Source organism: Salvia miltiorrhiza, chromosome 2, assembly GCF_028751815.1.
Source record: "Salvia miltiorrhiza cultivar Shanhuang (shh) chromosome 2, IMPLAD_Smil_shh, whole genome shotgun sequence".
NCBI lineage: Eukaryota > Viridiplantae > Streptophyta > Magnoliopsida > Lamiales > Lamiaceae > Salvia > Salvia miltiorrhiza.
In genome coordinates, this window is record NC_080388.1 from 59,203,675 (window position 1) to 59,223,651 (window position 19,977).

The 19,977-nt window shown below is 35.2% G+C and overlaps 2 protein-coding genes and 1 non-coding gene across 4 annotated transcripts; 1 reads left to right on the forward strand and 2 right to left on the reverse strand.

The window, feature by feature from the left end:
* Positions 1 to 1,734: 1,734 nt before the first annotated feature.
* LOC131013795 (small nucleolar RNA R71) lies at positions 1,735 to 1,841 on the reverse strand. Its single transcript, XR_009097875.1, has one exon. It is a non-coding gene; the product is annotated as a small nucleolar RNA R71 (small nucleolar RNA).
* Positions 1,842 to 14,078: 12,237 nt separating this feature from the next.
* LOC131010693 (F-box/kelch-repeat protein At5g43190) lies at positions 14,079 to 15,548 on the forward strand. The gene has a single exon (XM_057938357.1). The coding sequence runs from the start codon at positions 14,299 to 14,301 to the stop codon at positions 15,364 to 15,366; it is 1,068 nt and encodes a 355-aa protein (XP_057794340.1). The 5' UTR covers positions 14,079 to 14,298; the 3' UTR covers positions 15,367 to 15,548.
* Positions 15,438 to 18,662, reverse strand: LOC131010701 (mitochondrial outer membrane protein porin 2-like). Of its 2 annotated transcripts, none has more exons than XM_057938363.1 (6): positions 18,350 to 18,662; positions 18,208 to 18,275; positions 17,024 to 17,134; positions 16,843 to 16,929; positions 16,506 to 16,714; positions 15,438 to 15,907 (listed from the first exon to the last, which is right to left on the reverse strand). In XM_057938363.1, the coding sequence occupies exons 1-6, from the start codon at positions 18,393 to 18,395 to the stop codon at positions 15,601 to 15,603; spliced, it is 828 nt and encodes a 275-aa protein (XP_057794346.1). In that variant the 5' UTR covers positions 18,396 to 18,662; the 3' UTR covers positions 15,438 to 15,600. The 2 variants fall into 2 exon arrangements, with proteins under 2 accessions (XP_057794346.1, XP_057794345.1); XM_057938362.1 differs by having other exon boundaries at positions 17,000 to 17,134; positions 18,350 to 18,565.
* Between the last annotated feature and the right edge of the window lie 1,315 nt (positions 18,663 to 19,977).

Here is a 19,977-nt window from a genome sequence, read left to right on the forward strand (position 1 = left end):
ACGGTGTTAAGTCAGAGGGGCCGATCTGCACCGTTTTTTTTAGTTCGGGGGCCAATTTGCACACACAGTTAGTAAGGGGACTGAAACACTCTAAGAGCCTCCACTTGAGGGGCCTATCTGCACCTTAACCCTTTTTTAAATTCATAGCTTTAGAATTTATTTCTTTCCAGTATTTACTGCTTGGATTGGATTTCCACAAGATTGAAGATTCAAGCTGCTACAATCGTTCTACTTTCGGTTTTATATAATTTAGTTTTTACAATTGCTTTCTTATTTATTATGTTTATGTTTTTTTTTTTTGCGATGTCTGGCTAGTTTCGTTTAGCTGATTCTAGGGTTTGTAAATAGTTGATTGAATTTATGTGATTTATTTGTTAATAGCTTTGTGCCTTCTAGTTTATGATTCATAATTCCTGGTGCTTAATTTCTTGTGAATTATCTGATCAATAGTTTGCATGTTTAGCTATTCGGTTTGAGACCTAGCGGAGATAACTGTTTAGCGGATTCAGGAATGTATGATATGATTTTAACCTTGAGACCTAGCGGAGATAGGTGGATCATAGGGAGCTATTCTTAGGAGCTATTGGGAGTTAGTAGATTTTTTTGAGACCTAACGGAGATAGATAATTTACTAATCTACGATCGTTGCTGTTCTAGCGAGAGTAATTGATTAATTAAGTGATCTCTCATCATAACTGGATTAAATTGGTACATAGGATTAATAGATTAATTGCATAGATTTAGTTAATGAATTTACTGTCCTAGGATCAGTTGTCTTTTATTAATTGAGTTTTCTATCCTATTTTATTTGGTTTGTTTTGATTTAAGTTATCTACTTCATTCTTATTTGTGATTGCCTGAATATTACTAGGGTTTAGTTAGGATTACTTAAGGTGATTCGTCATAATAGTCCATGTGGATACGATACTCTGCTTGCGGTTTATGTGCTACAATTATACTGTTTAGTTGCAGTTTTTATTGCTATAATAATAGTGATCAACTTTTTGGCGCCGTTGCCGGGGACTATTTAGAATTTACTTTAATATTTGTGACTAGACTTAAGCATTATTTCAGGCGTTATAAGTTTTTATTTTATTTTATATTTAGTTTTTAATTTCTGTTTCTGATTTTTGTTTGTTGTCTCAGGAGTGTATGATCACGAGATCCAAAGGAAATGAACATCTTGTACCTTTGAATTTGGAAATCGAAAAGCAGCATAAAAGAGACAACCGCGAAAAGAAGAAGCAAGCAATGGCAGAGCAACAGAATAACATGGATCTTGAAACCCTTATGCGAACAGTGACAGACCTTCAGAGGCAGCTAGATGAAGAGAAAGAGGAGAGCAAGCGCAACCGGGCTCCTCCACCAGAGCCACCACTGAATCACATGTATCAGCCTCGGGTTGATCAATTTCAAGGAGGCAGATGGGGACCAACTGTGCAAGCTACCACGTTCGAGCTGAAGCCGGGATTGATAAACATGGTGCAAGCTGAACAGTTTAGTGGAATGGCTTCCGAAAACCCGCAAGCTCACATTACTCAGTTTCTAGATATCTGCGACACTATTAAGCAGAATGGAGTGCCACCAGATGCCATCAGAATGAAGATGTTTGGATTCTCTCTCAGGGACAGAGCGAAGGAGTGGTTCAAGAGTTTGGACAGAGGTGCTATTACTGGATGGGAGGATTTGTGTAGAGCTTTCCTGGCAAAATACTTTCTTGCTTCTAAAGCTCAGAAAATCATTGCAGAGATTTCTCACTTTTCCCAGCTAGGAGATGAGACCATTCATGATGCCTGGGAAAGATTTCGTGAGCTGCTCAGGAACTGTCCACAACATGGTTTCACGGAGGATCAACAAATCATTCACTTTTATAATGGTTTGACTGGTCTAACAAAAAGTATGGTGGATGCTACTGCAGGTGGATGTCTTTTCCATAGAAATACAAGGGAGGCTTATCGTGTGATAGAAGAGATGGCCTCCAATAGTTATCAATGGCCGAATGACAGAAATTCTACGAGAAGAATTGCAGCTGTGAATGAGGAGAGAGATGATTTTAAGGAGAAATATGAAGCTCTTCAAAAGCAGTATGAGTTGGAGAGAAAAGCATTGCTAGCTAAAATTCCTCAGTAGCCGAGTTTATCTGATGTGTCACAGTTTGAAGATACTAATTATGTCCAGCAGCAGTACCAATTCAATAGACCAAACTATCAGGGACATCAGGGCGGAAATCCACCGTATCATCCCAATAATAGGAATCATCCAAATTTTTCCTATTCAAATCCCAACAATGCTGTGCAGCCTCCACCTGGGTTTTCTGTGTCTAGTGGAGGAGTTATAAATGAGCCAAAGAAGGGATCGCTTGAGGATATGATGCAACAGGTTTTAACAGAGGTGTCTAGTATGAAGACAACTGTTAATACAAGGATGACCAATTTGGAGTCTCAAGTGGGTCAAATTGGAAATAATTTTTCAGCACTGTCCAAGCAAGTGCAGATATTGGAGACTCAAGTTGGTCAGATGGCCAACCAAGCAGCTGCGCAGCACAAGCCAGGCCAATTTCCTAGCAACACTCAGTTCAATCCGAAGAGCCAACATCAACAGCCTCAGCAAAATCAGCAATGTCATTCCATTCGGATGGTTGATAGTTCAGTTGAGGATGAAGGTATTTCTGTTTCTCTCCCTCTTCCATTCCCGAGGCCAAGATTAGATGAGCAAAGCTCCAAATTTTTGGAGACATTTAAGAAGTTGGCTGTGAATATTCCTTCCGTGGAGATCTTGAGAAACAAGCCAAATAAGGTGCAAATTGTGAAGGCTGTGATGGAAAAGAAGAGTGCATTCAATGAATTTGAGGAGGTGCTCGCAGTGAAGGAGTATCAGTTGCCTCAAAAGAGAGAAGATCCGGGCAACTTCAATATTCCTGTGAAGATTGGAAAGTCATTGTTTGAGAAAGTAATGTGTGACACCGGAGCAAGCATAAATGTCATGCCTCTCAAAGTTTATAGGAAGTTGCAGCTGGGGGATTTGAAGCCAACCAACAAGACAATTCAGCGTATTGATAAGTCTTGCTGTAAACCTCTAGGAGTTGTGGAAGATGTGCTTGTGAAGGTGAGTGATTTTTTCTTCCCAGTCGACTTTGTAGTGTTGGATATTCTGGAGGATCCAAAGATGTCTTTGCTGTTAGGGAGACCTTTCCTTGCCACATGTGGAGCAAAGCTAGATATGCAAAGGGGGACGATGACATTGGGAGCCTATGGGGAAACTGTGATTTTCAAGAAACCTCCACCGAAGGAGGTTCCCCAGAATGAAGTGATTAATTTAGCTGACAGTTTTCTAGCAAATTCGGAGGATGAAGAGGTTGAGAAGAATGAGCTGCCCAAGTATGAAGCTAAGAAAAAAACTCAAAAGCCAAAAAAAGTTCTGAATTTTGAGATGTGTTTGTTTTTGGAGCATGATGGGGGGGTCTTTGAAAACCCATACCCCCAAGAAGAAGAAAGTGAAATTCTGGATTTTTCGGAACAAGAATGAGAAGGGGGCAATGCTTGTGGAGGATGTCCGAGCCAAGAGAAGTATTTTTGTGGAGAGGGCACCCAAGAGTAGAAAATCTTTCCAATGGTTAGAGTGCTGTTTCCGACCTCCATGAGTTTTTGAGGTATCGTCGAGCTCTAGACGTTAAATTAAGCACTTGTTGGGAGGTAACCCAACCGTTTTTATTTTGTTTTTCTTTCTTTTAGTTTCGTTTTGTTTCTTTTTGTTTTGTTGTTTTGTTTGGGGTTTTAGTGCAGTGTTGAGCTTGGAAGATGAGGGAACTCGCGCTTTGTTCATACTACCACCATGGAGCATGTTTTTCTGTGAGTAGTGACACACATATCATCATCCCTCCAAACTTATTTTCGAACTTATGTTCTATAATAAGTTTGGGAGAGGGGGGTGAGAGTAGATATGTGTATCACTTTTATCTTTTTGTTGGCTTTATTGTTTTATCCTGCTTGGTTGGTGGTGTGTGATTGTTAGCTCCATTAGATTTTTGGTGAGATGCCAATGATGATTTCTGAAAAAAAAATTGAATTTGATTTTCTTTGATGATTTGAGCATAATTGGAACTAATTTGCATAATTTTAGAGTGATTTTAACATTGACTTTTAGACTTTGAATAAACATGTGAGATTTTGAGCCATAACTGTTTATCATACACAGTTTATTCTTTGTTGTGAGTTTTGTCATGCATGTGGTGATCTTCTAGAACTTGTCATGGTTTCTGTGTCGAGGTTGCTGCTGTGCCCAGGATTAGGAGATGATTTTAGGCCATCTTTTGTTAGCCACATTTTTTTCCCAAACACTGTTCTCGAAAAAAAAAATTATCCTTTGTTATCTACTTTGAGCCTATTTAGCTTTTATTCTTTAGCTGGATGATAGGGGGTGATGTAGTATATGGGGATCTTTATGTGGTGATTGTTCAAAGTGGGTTGTGAAAAAGAAGGGATGATATTGTGCTACTATTTACTCTTATAAGCTTTAGAAAAGTTGTGGAAAGAAAAGAAAAGAAAAAAAAAATCGTTGAAAAAAAAAAGAAAAAAAGAAAATGAAAAAATATAAAGTCGAGTGTTTATGGAGAGCATAAAAGAGTGTTTAGTTCTGTTTTGTGATGATTAAATCCTTTGAGTTTTGTTGATTATGGTGGCATAGTTGGGAGGAAGATGGAATTTATTCCATACTTGATTTGTGAAGCTATAAGGTTGGTGTTCTTGATCTATTTGAGTCACTTAGCCTATATTTCCCTACCTTAACCAATGTCCCTACATTATAATTCGAAGAAAAAGACCTTTTTGATCTTAGTCCTGGCACACTTTTAGCGATGGAGATTGTAGACGATTGGCAAGCCTATGGTAAGAGATCTGCATTGCGTTGAATTCGATGAGAGCATACACGTCCTATATATTCCATCAAATTGAGAGTTGAGTGATACACATACCTTGTGAGATTCAATTGTTTGGAATGTCAAGGTTGATTTTGCTATAGGTTGTGTTTATTGGTGAATTTTGTGCTTGATTATTGAGGATTTGAGAATTTAATTATTCTTTATTATTCGGAGGCATCGATGAGCTAAATTTCTTACCCATTCGTGTTATCGATTGTGTTCTTCTCATTATTCGAGGACGAACAATGGCTTAAGTTTGGGGGAGTTGATAACACTCATGTTTCCATGGTTTTTAATGTTCTTATAATGTTAATTTTATAGGAAATTGAGTGTTTGATGATTGTTTTGTGCTTAAATTGCTTTATATTGTGAAATATGTTACTTGCTCGTACTTTGATGAATTTTACAGAAATATGGAGTTCGAATTTGGACTGTTGATCTTAATGAAAGTTGTAGTTCGTCTCGATACGAGTTCGTAGGCGCAAACGGTTTGCAAATCCGAGTTCGGACGAGAAAGATATGGCCGAAACAAGAAAGTCGCGCGCAGCAGTGAATAGTGCCCGACGGAAATTTCCGAATTTTCGGGATTTTGCAGGATTTTCGGATTTTATCAGTATTTTCGAGCTCTATACTGTATTTATCCTCTGTGCCTATATATAGGTCCTCTTTTGACCTATCTAGGGTTCCTTTTTAGTTCCCAATTTTTTTTTTAAATTCATAGCTTTAGAATTTATTTCTTTCCAGTATTTACTGCTTGGATTGGATTTCCACAAGATTGAAGATTCAAGCTGCTACAATCGTTCTACTTTCGGTTTTATATAATTTAGTTTTTACAATTGCTTTCTTATTTATTATGTTTATGTTTTCTTTTGCGATGTCTGGCTAGTTTCGTTTAGCTGATTCTAGGATTTGTAAATAGTTGATTGAATTTATGTGATTTATTTGTTAATAGCTTTGTGTCTTCCAGTTTATGATTCATAATTCCTGGTGCTTAATTTCTTGTGAATTATCTGATTAATAGTTTGCATGTTTAGCTATTCGGTTTGAGACCTAGCAGAGATAACTGTTTAGCGGATTCAGGAATGTATGATATGATTTTAACCTTGAGACCTAGCGGAGATAGGTGGATCATAGGGAGCTATTCTTAGGAGCTATTGAGAGTTAGTAGATTTTCTTGAGACCTAACGGAGATAGATAATTTACTAATCTACGATCGTTGCTGCTCTAACGAGAGTAATTGATTAATTAAGTGATCTCTTATCATAACTGGATTAAATTGGTACATAGGATTAATAGATTAATTGCATAGATTTAGTTAATGAATTTACTGTCCTAGGATCAGTTGTCTTTTATTAATTGAGTTTTCTATCATATTTTATTTGGTTTGTTTTGATTTAAGTTATCTACTTCATTCTTATTTGTGATTGCCTGAATATTACTAGGGTTTAGTTAGGATTACTTAAGGTGATTCGTCATAATAGTCCCTGTGGATACGATACTCTGCTTGCTGTTTATGTGCTACAATTATACTGTTTAGTTACAGTTTTTGTTGCTATAATAATAGTGATTAGTAGGAGAGAAAAGATAGTAATTATTACCTTATTTGGAAATGTGTCAAGATTCGTGGGACGGCCCAAAAAGGAATACGTGTCAAGATTCGTGGGGCGGAGGGAGTACTTATTAGACTTATTTTAGTTACTATATTGGAAAAACATGCCTATTTTCTATAAACTAACCGGCCGGGCCAATTTGGCCCAAAAGCCCGACAGGCTTTTTGGCCCACGGGCCGTGTGACCCAACGGGCTGCATGGGTCTGGCCAAATAGGCCCAGTTTTTTTTGGGCCTAAAAAATCCTAGCCCAGCCCAGTCAAAACTACAGGCGGGCCGGGCCACTTTCGGCCCATTTTGTCAGCTCTATTCCTAATCACTATATACAATTTCACTTCCTATAAATAAAAACACCTACAATATCTCTGTTAGAATTGCAAATTCAGATTTCCAATCATCAGGCAAATCGGCTACGATAATGAGATTTATCAGCTCTCACTATGCATTATCACAACTACGTAAACAATACGACGCATCATTGTCTACTATACCTTATCGCCCATGATCTTTCTTTGTCGTTGGCTCGTTGCTGCGACTATCGTTAATGGAGAGGTATTGTAGAATACATTTTATAACCAAAAGAATTGATAGTGTGTGAGGCATGAGTTGTTTGCTTTACAAAAATTCTACTGTAGTTGCTGCAAAAGGGGTTTAGGAGTGAATGTAGGGGTATTGTAGTGTGAGGGGTTTAGGCGTGAGCACTGAGTTACGCGATTTTTGAGTTACCACTGAAGGAATTTCACTGGAATGTTCATGGATTTTAAACAACTTAATGAATTAATTTCAAAATATAAAGCTTTTCTATTATAACTAGTTGTTCAAAAGGGCTCTTTGTCCTTCCATCATATTCCATTGATCTCGATTAAATGGAACCAAAATTTATTTTCACACAAATGCTTCTTTATAGTATATACTAGTCGGTAACCCGTCGAAAATCGATGGGAATATATTAATACATAAATATTTGTAATTATTCAATACATTTTTTATTTGATGATTTTTTTCACTAAAATTAAGCATTGCTTGATATGAATTTGCTTTAAAGTAAAAGATGTAATATTTATTTGAAATCGATCTATTCTAAACTAAATGTCTATGTAAGCAGAGTTTTGATCCAAAAAATATTAGTAAAAGAGAAGTTGCAATAATTATTTGAAACGTGATTTGAAGTCATAAATTAGGCCTATCACATATGAAGATATCAAATATTAAATTCCAGCAAAAGACTGAGATATTTAAAGAAAAAAATACTCACTATCTTCAACTCGTTCGTCTAAGAATCTCTCTCATTTCCACTACTCCAGTGGTCTCATCCTAGTTCTTTTGCTTCTTCTCACTCCAGTATCAAATGTTGTACCAACCTCTGCAGTATCAATTAACACATATCAAATCAGTCAAGCAAAAAATAAGAAAAAAATATTTTAAATAATATCGTTAATGACTTAAAACTTTTAAAGATTGAATAAAATATTAATTTTGCAATTACCTCATAATCTATCAAAAATTTCATCATACACCACGTTAGTTGTTGTGTCTTGCGTATGGCCACTCTCATGATATACTAAAATCTTTAGACCTCTTTTTCTAGTGACTCTTGAGATTGCCACGTAGAGTTGCCCATGACTAAAAACTGGTTTCGGTAGGTATAATCCTACATTTGAAAGAGATTGTCCCTGACTTTTATTTATTGTCATAACAGAACAAACATTAACAAGAAATTGCCTTCGGTGAAACCGAATTGAAAATTTAGTGAAATCTGATGGACTCAATCATTCTAGCTATGGGAAACTTCTTGCTCGCATTTTTTTTTTTCTGAAAATGAGTTTGCCTTCAATTACGCGTTCCCCAAGCTGAGTTACTATTAGCCTAGTGTCATTGCAAAGCTCATTAGATGGATCAATATTTCTGAGAAGCATGATTATGCATCCCTCTTTCAATTTAATTTCATGACTCGGCAATTCTGAACACTTGATTGTATTGATATATTCAACCAAGAATACCTGTTCATTCCTTTCATTGGTAGACATTAGAGACATGACGTAATCATTGATCATATCAACTATCTCATTGGTGGGGCCAAGATAGCTCTATTCTTAAACATTTCTGGATCAAATGCATTATTCATGACGTCATTGAATGTGTTTTCCTCTATAGTTGCAATAAGATTTGTTGCATCGCGTATAAGGATATCTTCTGATAATGCCACAACAGGATTCTCCATCACCAAAACTTTGTCCGGCTGTACCGTCACCTATTTTAAGTATTCATTCTGCAAATTCTTTGGTTTCTTCTACATCAGAACCAGAAGCATTTGTCTTGCTCTTTGTTCCATCCAACCATCTCTGATAACCTCGAAGGATTACTTGCCTATTTAATTGTCTTTCTTTGTTCTGCGCTGATGAACATGACTAGGGTTGTAAATTCGGGTACCCGCGGGACAAAATTGCCCGAAAACCCCACCCTCACCCGACCCTCCTGCATGCCGCGGGTACCCGAATACCCGCTAGCGGGTATCCACTGCGGGTATGAGGGTACCCTCAATTTCCCGCAAGTTCTTAATTGTGTATAATTTTGCGGGTATTTTGTCCCGTTGGAAGGTATTTTTTGTCCCGCAATGTGCGGGTACCCTCTTTACCCGCGGGTATTTTGTCCCTCATTTTATTTTATTTTTTGAAAATATCCTTTCTATCTTAATTGTGGTTACGTGACTCTCTCTCTGTCGAACTAACGCAATTATATTTACACTAGTAAGACAAGATTTAAGTTATATACTATAAATTATTGACTATCTTATAGTTAATTACATTATTGCGCCTTTATATCAAATCTATAATAATCATAATTAGGAGTGTAATTTATTTTAAGAAATACTATGGCTTCCCACTTCCTTCCGGTATGATTTTCCTTTTCATAAAATTAAATTAATTCATAAATCATAAATATAAAAATTTAAATTGGAAATTTAAGTAATTGTGCGGGTATGCGGGTATCCGTCGGGGTACCCGCGGGTACCCGATACCTGCATTTTTTGAGAGATCAATACCCTCACCCGACCCTCTGTGCTGATTTTGCGGGTATCGGGTACCCGATACCCGCGCGGGTATCGGGACGGGTGAGGGTATACCCGATACCCGCAACCCGAATTTACACCCCTAAACATGACCACTCAGACTTCGCTCGCCTCTCTAGTTGTCCTTCAATCGTGGTTGTGCTGCCGAACCGTCTGCGCGGACTTCTTTTACTTCTCTAGTGGTCCCTCAATGTAGCAGCGCTGCCGAACCGTCTGTGCAGGCTTCGCTCCTTCAGGCTTTGGTCTGGGAGGTTAGCTTACGTACCTGCGCAGTTAACACAATCTAAAATTTATAGATATAGGCATAAATAAACTCTTCCCCTATGACTGCGCTGGTAAGGTTCTCATCCCTCATCAATATGGATGGACTAAAATAAAAACATCTCTTAAGGTTGATTCATCACCTTATTGGATGAATTCATGGTCATGAGTTCGAATTCCAAAGGTAGCGAAAATTTTATTTTTCGCAATTCAAACATCTACACAGAACATTCATACTCGTTCTACATAAAATTCATACTCCCTCCGTCCGCCAAGATTATGGCACAATTACTATATCGGGCGTCCGCCAAGATTATGTCACTTTCCTTTTATGGCAATGGTCCCACCATTTACTTTTATATTTTATCCTTACAAACACTCTTTATTTACAAAAAATCCACCCTAAATTCAATCTCAACCACACATCTCATAAAGTGGTGGGACCCTTCCTCCACTACATCAAAATCATCATCAATTTTTATTAAATGTCGTGCCCAAGCAATTTGCCATAATCTTGGCGGACGGAGGGAGTACATTTTAATTGATTTTTATTTTATATGTTAAAAAATGTTTATATCGTAATCCTCCCCTATATCATCTCTATATATATATAGTGCATCCACTATAACAGTTGTATATATAGTGCATCCACTATAACAGTTGTTGTTTCTATACCACTGTAGAGATCATTATATGCCACTTTTTCCTTGTTGTGATTGCCACGTAGTTTCTTAGATTTGGGCCCCAAAAGGAAAATAAGAAAATCACAACTTATTTTCACAGATAATTTCAAATTTTCAATTAGACTACACACGTACGATATACGGATCATAATATCATTATTTATAAGTTAGATTAATTGATGGTAAAAAATTATATTAATATAAATATTAGTATTTAATTTATAATAACAATATTATCAACTTATGAATATAATACTAAATTTAACGAGTATTGTATAATAATAATTGCACACGGACAAGAATAGTTAAATTTATAAATTGTAAAGCAAATAATTTAAGTCAATCTCAGTTTGAGCAAATAACACGAAACCGCCAATATAACAAAATTAATGGCTGTCCAATTTTGGACTCTCAAACAAATTCAGATTGTATTATTATTAAAAGTTTATATTTAAATATCCCAATATTAATTAAAAAAATCAGAAAAAATGTAAATAACATAAAGGGAAAACATAACAACTATTTAAATAAATAAATCGTATACATAGCTAAATAAATCTATATAACATTTTAAATTCTAAGATATATATCACTAATTATTTTTTACCAATTCATATTAAAATTAATACAAAATTTCTTCTCCTTAATTGCATTAAAATTACTATAAATTAAAAATATTTAAATTTAAAATAATTATAATTAAACAATCATGTAAACTTTTTTGAAAGGAAAATAATTAACATATATTTGTTTTTTCACCAACAAAAAAAAATAAAAAAAAATGAAAAAAGAGTATAATGTTCAACATTAGAGATAAATGATAGCGAACAAAAATAATTTTAACACTTTAAGAAATCATAACTTATTTATTTCAAATATTTATTTAATAATATTTATATCGAATGAAAGATTTTCTCATAATTTTTAATTTAACATTCATACTAAATATTTTTTCATGAATTGAAGTTAAAGATTTTTAGAAAAATAAAATAAAATAAAATAAGAAAAAGAAAATTTTATGAGAAAAATTGAAAAGAAAGAGTAAATCTAAAGATAAAACACTCATCTTTTATATTGTACAATATACTATATATTTCCCTTATTATCGCGATTGTCATGTTTTTGCTTAAACTTTCACATGAGATACTAATTCCCACTATTATATGTCATAATTAATATTTAACGCTAGAATAATTAATATTTAATATTAATAAAAATTAATATATAATTGTTATATTTCACAAAAAAATGTCACTGTCTCTGAATTTTAATGTTTGGATAAATCAAAACTTGACATTTTCCCTTGGAATATGAATGAATATAACAGAAGAGAAAAAAGTCCGTTATTTTACGCACTAAAGTCAGCTGTGTACACCAAAAAATAATAAGTTTGCTTACTTCCTCCATATTTTTCACATTTCACAGTCTCGGTCCTCGGACGTTCTTCCTAGTAGAATAACTAAAAATTATATATATTTTATTTAATTTGTCGATATGTATTACTTGTCAATGATATAAATTACTAATTACATATTATTTTAAACATCAAACTAGTTTCGCACAATCAATTTATATCTTCACACAATCAATTATATTTTAGATTATCGAAAATATTTTCTTAATCACGAATTATCGATGTTATTCATTTATTTTTTAAGCTTTGAAAATTTGACGTAGCTGGTTGGATACTACGTTGTATTTGAAATTATTTCTTTAACTTACATTATATTTTAACATTTTTCTTTGTAAAAGTTAAAGTGAATTTTCTTTTCAATTAGTAAGGCATAACATGGCGTTTTTTTTTTTGGCCATATAAGTTACTCTATTTAATTTGGAGAAAATGAAAAGATAACAAATTCAAATGAGGAAATAGGTTGGACACGACGACATAATTTATAGGAGTTTTCTGTCACCGCATTGGCAATGTCAAAACCGAAAACAAAAATGTTTTCCCCACGCGCACGCGAAACGGAAACTATTGCCACTCTCAATCATTCACAATAAGAAAAGCTCTCTTCAATAAATTTAACAACGCAATATACGTTACTCCCCCAAAATTACTTTCTAACTTTTTTTTTTTTTTTTTTTGCAAATTTCCAAAAATAATTTGTTTTTTCTATTTTTGAACTATACTCACAACTAATAATATCTCATTTATCACTACTTTTCACTTTTTCGTCATTCACAATACTTCGTTTACTCTTATTTTTCATCTTTTACCTTTTCGTTTTAAAGTCCGTGTCTATCCCTCGTACGAAGTTATTTAGGTGACGGAAGGAGTATTAAGTTAAAAAAAATCTAAACACAATGTGGAATCTAGTGAAATAAGTTATCTTTTCGAAATGAAAAAATATAGAAACTGTACAATTGATACAAAATTGTTAATTTATGATTTAAAAATAATACTTCCGAAAATTACAAATATAATTGATAGCGTAAAATAATTTGAAATATAAAGTGATATTTTTCCTAAATTATTACGTGCACTCCATGTTTTTAAGATAGTAGCAAATATTCAAATCAATTCTAAGTCAACTGCCAATACACTAGCCAGGTAGATGTAAAAATACTAAAAACACAATTTATGTTACGTGCTTCAAATTAATAGAAGTAGAAATAAATAAATACTAATTTTCTGTTTTTGATGAATATGATATATAGCCACTAAGCAGAGGGATACATTTGATAATAATCAATACATATCCAAGTTGCAACTATTAATTGTGCAAACGTCAAAAATGTCATGGTTGACTGGTTGTATTTGTATGAGTATGACCACGCCTTCCAATATATTAATCTTAATTCTGAACTCCTAATTATTAGTATTATTTTTAATCTACTTGTAGATAATCACAGAATAAAAACTCTTAATATAATTAATTAGAATTATATCCCATTACTCGTTGCGTAACGCTGTTGTGGTGATACCATGTGAATAGGAGAAACAACTCCTTAAATCAAGTACTTTGATAACGATTCTTTGTTTTAATTGAATTGTAGTTTTTTACTTTTTTATTTACCCCCTTTACCTTAATAATTTGTAACATAATAAAGCCTTATATTGTTGAATAATTACGCTCCACCAACAGAATCAATACAACTCAATTATTATCAATTTTGTTTGGAAACTCAATAGAAAACTTTTATTGAATTTGGATAAATATAAAATCTACTAGTTGACATCTCCACAAAATTCTTCCAGTTCAAGCAATCTTCTTGCAAGCAGGTAAATTCGGATTTTGGACTTATCTTCTTGCTTTATCCCTTATTTTTTTCTATAAATGTTTTGCTTGGATGAATGGTTTTTTTTTTATTTATTAAATGGTGGTTCAATGCTTTTTATATGAACGTTTGGTGTATGAGACATATATTTTTATAATAAACGAACAAATAAATGACAGATAATTTGATTTTTTTTGGTGGTATCATACGTAATGCATCATAAAATTGAAAAACACATTAACACAATTCTCTTGCATTTCCATTAAAAAAAAAAAAATCTCTTGCATTTCCAAAGAAAAACTGAAATTAATAGAGCTTGAAGTAATTATGTTGGTGGATGCGTAATTATTTCAATCATTAAAGGCAACAGTATTTACAAATACTATTAATACTAATGTAGAGTGATGAGGTGAAAAATAACCATCTCTCTCTACCTGCTAGTCAACCAAATCTCCCCAGTTTTCATACCTATCACATGGTTTTCATCAATCCCTTACAAGTCCAGTCTTGTCTCTCTCTCTCTCTCTAGATTGATTGCCATGGATCCTCGCATATGGAGCAAGCTGCCCGATCACCTACTCGAACACGTCCTCTCCTTCCTCCCTCTGAAGGCCTTCCTGGGCCTCCGATCAACCTGCAAACACTTCAAGTCCCTCCCCTTCACCCCCTACTTCATCTCCCGCCACTCCCTCCCGCAGTCCCCGCCGCCCTTCTCCTCCTTCCTCCTCCTCTCCCACCCTCACTTCCACCACACCTGCCCCATCTTCAACACCGCCCTCAACACCTGGTGCTCCATCCCCCTCTCCTTCCCCCCTATGCCCTCCTCCCACCTCGTCGCCTCCTCCCACGGCCTCCTCTGCTACTCCGTCCCCTCCTCCTCCTGCTTCGTCGTCTGCAACCTCCTCAGCCGCTCCCTCCGCCGCCTCAAGTTCCCCGCCTGCCCCTTCGCCTACGACCTCCCCACCTTGGTACCCTCCGCCGCCAACACCTACAAGCTCTTCATGCTCTCCACCACCGGATCGTCCCGCCACGCCCTCGTCTACGACTCCGCCGCCGCTTCATGGCAGCGTTTCCCCAGCCCCGACCCGCCCCTCAACGAGAACCACCACCAGAAGGGCGTCCTCCACGACGGAGGGATGCTCTTCACGACACCCGAGCCTTTCCTCATTCTGAGCTTCCGCGTGGAGAGCGGCAAGTGGGAGACGCCGCCCATCGACCTCCCCGAGGGGCTCGTGTTCGCACGGCTGGCCGGGGACGGGGACCGGAAGCTCTACCTGGTGGGCGGGGTCGGGGCAAGCGGGATCTCAAGGAGCATGAAGCTGTGGGAGCTGGGGGGAGATGGGGAGATGTGGATGGAGGTGGAAACAATGCCAGAAATGGTGTGCAGGAAATTTCTCTCTGTTTGCTACCACAACTATGAGCATGTCTACTGTTTCTGGCATCAAGGTTTAATTTGTGTGTGCTGCTACACATGGCCTGAGATATTATACTACAAAGTTTCTAGAAGAACCTGGCATTGGCTGCCTAAGTGCCCTTCTTTGCCTGAGAAATGGAGCTGTGGATTCAGGTGGTTTTCCTTCACACCTCAGCTCTATGCCTCTGCATAAAAACACTTCAATTTTTTGCATTTATTGTCATTGTTATGTAGATTTGAGTGTTTGAATATTTGAGATAGCGATGGAGATGGAGATATACACTTGTATTATATATATCAACAATTCAATATATTTGTCTGAATAATGTACAGGAAAGAATTGAGTTCCAAAATTGAAATTTAACTATATAAAAACTAAGGTTTTGCTGGGGTGTTCTTGCATCAGTAGACCTACAAGATATACTGTTTAGGGCTTGAGAGAGAGCGTCAAGCCGAACCTGGGTGTCTTTTCCATGGCTAGGGTGTCGAAACTGCCAGAAATGGTGAGGACAGATTTGGGTTTCAGTTCATGCTGGGCGAGCGCAGCAAGATGACCGTGGTTGTTGAGCTTCGCCTTCACTGTTGTGTGTGGATCGACTGCATAAGAGCATCCTACTGTTAATGTGTTCTCGTTCGTAGAGAACTTTCTTGCAATCTCACCCACGGCAGCCCCTTTGTTCAGCTGGTCCAGATAGTGCAAGTACGATACCCTTACTGCATCGCCTTTGTCAAACCTAGAAGTAGCAAGCAACAAGAGATGTGCCATTAAGCAGACATTTATAAGATAGTAATCCCAGATGTGAAGCTGGATCCTTCATCACTTGCATAAATTAAGACCAACTAAAGGTGCAACAGCAACACAAGCACAAACATACGAAAGCTTGGCACTGATGATTCGAAAATACAAAGCTAGGTACGGCAAATGACCAGATCGTAGAAGACTAAGCCTCAAATACCCAATTTTTGTTAGCTAATAACTCAAACCAACTTCTGCTACACTAAAATGTTATCAATATTAAACCAAAATACAGCTGAACTGATTTGTTCCTAAAGAAATGTTGAAAACACATCGAAAAATCTATAGTGTCAAGTGTCTACATAACAAAATCTTAATATGCTGCATCTCTTCCAATAAACAATTCATCTCCATAAAAATAACTGGCTAAAATGTACTAACCAAAACATTGTTGTCCTTCTTGTTTAAAAGTCCTTTTTCTTTCAGAAATGTGCTATCAGTTTTCAGAAGTTTCCAAATAAATATCTTGATTGACATTAGAATTCCAATTTCAGTTAAAGCAAATGACCTTAACAACATTAGGTTGCAAAGCTTACAGAATAGCAGACACAACAGCATTGGGTGTCTTCAAGCTGAATCCGGTGTTGTACTTTGCAAAATTTCCAGAAGAAACCATATAACTTGCTTCTGTACCAAAGGCAACACTAGGGGTACCTATAGTAGCTGAAACATCAATAGCAGGAGACTTGCTGAGACCAACAGCTGTAGTTAAACTTGCATGATCGTGCAAATATTGAACTTCAATCTGCGAAACCCAAAAGATTATCAACACTTCGAAAAGAAACATATGAAAATGGTTATAGCAGCCCAACCATTAGCAAATAAAAAGATGGTTAATCCACATGTTGTCATAGTTTTTCATAGCATTAGTACCTTGCCAGAATTATAATCTGGAAATTTGCATGAAGCAATGGTCCTACATGATGGCAAGATATCGGCCAAAACAAGGGTTGTTGATATCTACATACACGAGATTATATCAAAATCAATGCCTACTTTATAAAAGGAAATAATAAGTCAAGCAACTAACGTGGGTATGCAGAAAGGAAAATACATTTGATTCAGTGTCAAACTTCACATCAACTGCACCATTTCTAAATGCGAATTTTGCAGCCACATCTCCACTGGACAGCCCACCCTTTTTCGCAAGAGTCGAACCTATGGCCTGGAAATTGATGTCAAGTTAAGAAATGACATACAAAAGCAAAAATTATCAAAACAAAACTACTATAATAAATATCTTCTTAGGTTTGCATAGAAAAAGCAGTAAAGAAAAGCAATAGAGCTTCAGAGTGTAGAAAGTAGAAAATACCATATAGAGAGGCATATCATCAAATAAAGCTATACTGCAAGGTTCATTAACACCATTTGCTCTCAAGCAGTTTGTTTCTCCAAAAATTTTCAGTGTTTGGAATTTGTTCAACAACACAAGTAAGCAAATAGGATTATCCCATTTCGTTAGTGTTGAAATTTATGATAAAGATCAGATTAAATGCACATCAGAATTTAATCACAAAAGAAAATAACTCATATTCAATTGGAATTATTTCATTCCTGTCATATAGTAACATCATCCTATACTATCCAATGTGAGCCAGCTACTCAGAGAAGATTGAAAACTTGATACGAGTTGAACAGACTATATGCCAGTGATTTTTATATATATGATAAACCAGATTCCAATTCTAAGTCATGAAGTTCCACATTTGATTTCTTATTGTTACAACACCAGTCAACTAACAGCTACAACCATAATTACTTCAAAGTTCAGATGTCCATCAATTGCTATGGCTTATTAACTTATCAAACAAATCATTAACAAATGCTCAAGTGCACAAGTTTACACACGGATTGTTAGCTAAATTATTAAACTTGCAGCAAACCAAATGTCTCCAATTCCAAATTCGAGAAAATTTAGTGATAATTTCATGAATGCTTGATCAGAACCATAAGCAGTATAGCAACACAAAGGAAAGCTATTATGCATACATACCTTATGAATAACAAGTGAAGAAGATTTACAGTAAAATATAATCTATTCAGAGCCAGAGCAAGGGAGCTCTAGAATAGAACTCGGAACTCAATGAATTCGTTCAAAATTCACATTTAGTCGTTCATAGCAAACAAATATTTAGGTGAATATCACTAAAAAAACTAATCATGAAAGAGATTACCGAAAACAGAGCACTCGATTACAAACGAGAAACACAACAAAAATATTTGCCTTCCGCAGCTTACCAATCCAGTATCACTCTGGCTAGAAATGATGAGCTTCTGATCATCGCTGTAGTCCTTAAACAAAATTTCTGCAACACATAGTACATGTCTCAGCACATGATGTACATGAGAGAGAGAGACAGAGATAGAGAGAGAGAATCACCTTTAGCTTTGTTGCCGAAGTCGGAGAAGAGGCCGGGTCCGGTCATCTTCTGCAGCGATTTTATTGTGCTTGTTGAGATTCTGATGAAGATTCTCGACCCCTAAATAAGAACCGGAGATTCTGCGGCGCGGGGTGAAATTGCTGCTCTTTCCGTTTTTTAACTGAGGTTTATCTTTCTATTTTACTCAAATAAAAGAAAATAAACAGCACGGTTACTTTTCTGGCTTTTCGGGTAAGAAAACACTGAAATAGTGAATTGTTTGTTTGTTGCTTACGTTTTCTAACTGTTGATATTTTTCAATTCAATTCAATTCCAAAAAAAAAAAAAAAACTGTTGATATTTTTCTGGCTTTCCACCTAAAAAATGAAAATAAGTCCCCAATTTTAGAGTTGCGAACACGAAACTATTTAGAACCAATTTTTTTAATAACAGTTAACAGCAGCATATTCAAGATTTTTAAATTAGAGGTGCGATAAATAACATTATTTAATTTTAAATTTTAAAATTTATTTTTGAATTGAACTTATATATTTTTCTTTGAAGTTATATTTTCAATTGAAAATGCAAAAACTAAATTTGAAATAATTTATGTATAAATTGTAATACTACTAATTTTTTTTTTTGGAGGGATGCATCTACACCCTCATGCTCCAAGATGGATCCGTCAATGACTGTTGATATACTTGCTATGTGCCTCAATTTTTTAGCATTTTTAAAATAACATTCGGTGTTAATAAAATGAATGAGCATGTTATTTGTAGAATAAGAATCTTATTTTTATTGCACTATTAAAGTTATTAAGGTAAAATAATGGATTGAGTTTTATAGGATTATGTGAAATGATTTTATTAAAAATAGAAAAAGGTAAAGTTTTGGAAGACGGATTAATATGACAAAAGAGGTAAAAAAAAATTGAGGGATTGATGAAGTGGTTTGTATTGAAACATGTTCTCCAAAATAAATACTATGATCCAATTCTAAGAAATTCGCAAATTTTGATGTTCATTTTTTGCATATTTATAAACTATTGTAATAATTGTACATTTGTTTAAATGAGTTATATGTGATTACTGCACGCCCAAACTTTTTGTTAGTGCGAAAAAATCATGTCACGTTATTTTTTCAATCATCGTAAAAGAAATTGAACGTGTTTATTTTGCTCCAAATGAAAAACTATGTTAATATTACAATAATTTATATAACGTGTCAAAATCAAAATTGAACCAGAATTTGTTAATTGTTAGCAATTAACCCTTTTATTTTATTTATCTTTTTCTAACAATTAACGAGAGTTTGTTAATTTTTAGCAAATAAAATATACAACGGTTATAATATTTTTTAATTTGAATCTTACGCCTCAAGAATGGTGTATAGCTAGTGGAATAACTATCATTAACTAGTTGATCATAAAGTCGAATTTAATCGATATTTTATACATTGATAATGAATGTGTAAATAATCTAGGTAAAATATAGAGGTCTTTATAACTTTCTATTTAAAAAAATCAACAAATTTATTAATTTTACCTATAGCCCCAAAATTTAATTTTAATAAATGATTTCTCATCAAGTCAAGCACTTTCTCGATTTCATCCTTGTTTTCGGTGGATGGCGGATTCTCATCAGAG

Bases quoted from the DNA above. Each gene is read 5' to 3' on its own strand.
- LOC131010701 (XM_057938362.1), bottom strand. From the start codon at position 18,395: ATGACCGGACCCGGCCTCTTCTCCGACTTCGGCAACAAAGCTAAAG. The intron at 18,276-18,349 runs GTGATTCTCTCT...TATGTGTTGCAG, and splicing joins CTTCGGCAACAAAGCTAAAG to AAATTTTGTTTAAGGACTAC. The intron at 16,715-16,842 runs GTACTAATGCTA...TGGGTTTCGCAG, and splicing joins CAGATTATAATTCTGGCAAG to ATTGAAGTTCAATATTTGCA.
- LOC131010693 (XM_057938357.1), top strand. From the start codon at position 14,299: ATGGATCCTCGCATATGGAGCAAGCTGCCCGATCACCTACTCGAACAC.